This window comes from Pteropus vampyrus, unplaced genomic scaffold (genome assembly GCF_000151845.1).
Source record: "Pteropus vampyrus isolate Shadow unplaced genomic scaffold, Pvam_2.0 Scaffold2652, whole genome shotgun sequence".
In the NCBI taxonomy this organism is placed as follows: domain Eukaryota; kingdom Metazoa; phylum Chordata; class Mammalia; order Chiroptera; family Pteropodidae; genus Pteropus; species Pteropus vampyrus.
In genome coordinates, this window is record NW_011891433.1 from 8,904 (window position 1) to 9,489 (window position 586).

General features: G+C 65.9%; 1 protein-coding gene across 1 annotated transcript; it reads left to right on the forward strand.

Moving 5' to 3' along the window:
* The first annotated feature begins 6 nt into the window (after window positions 1–6).
* On the forward strand, window positions 7–550 carry MRPL41 (mitochondrial ribosomal protein L41). Its single transcript, XM_011386555.1, has one exon. The coding sequence runs from the start codon at window positions 11–13 to the stop codon at window positions 416–418; it is 408 nt and encodes a 135-aa protein (XP_011384857.1). The 5' UTR covers window positions 7–10; the 3' UTR covers window positions 419–550.
* Window positions 551–586: the final 36 nt, after the last annotated feature.

The window sequence follows — 586 nt, forward strand, 5'->3', positions numbered from 1 at the left end:
GAGGGCCGGCATGGGGCTCCTGAGCGCGGCAGCTCGCTGCCTCGTGCGCGGTGCCGACCGGATGAGCAAGTGGACCAGCAAGCGGGGCCCGCGCACCTTCTACAAGAGCCGCGGCACGAAGGGCACTGGCGTCCACTCCCGCGGCGGGAAGTTCGTGCTGGTCAAGGAGATGGTGCCGGAGCTGGTGGTGCCCGAGCTGGCCGGCTTCAAGCTCAAGCCCTACGTGAACTACCGCGTCCCGGCGGGCACGGACACGCCCCTGACGGCGGAGCAGCTCTTTCGGGAAACGGCGGCGCCTGCCATCGAAAGGGACTTCAAGGACGGGACTTTCGACCCTGAGCACCTGGAGAAGTACGGCTTCGAGCCCTCGCAGGAAGGCAAGCTCTTCCAGCTGTACCCCAAGAACTTCCCCCGCTAGCGGCAGCGCTGCTGTGGCCTGCAAGCCGAGCGTGGCGCCCGGCCATCCTCACGACCCTGGCCCCGGAGGTGGGGGGCGGGAAGCCGGCTCCCTCACGTCGTCTATTAAAGACCTTGGCTACCATGCAGCTTATTTTTGGCATCTGGTCATTGTGAAACTAAAGCGTGC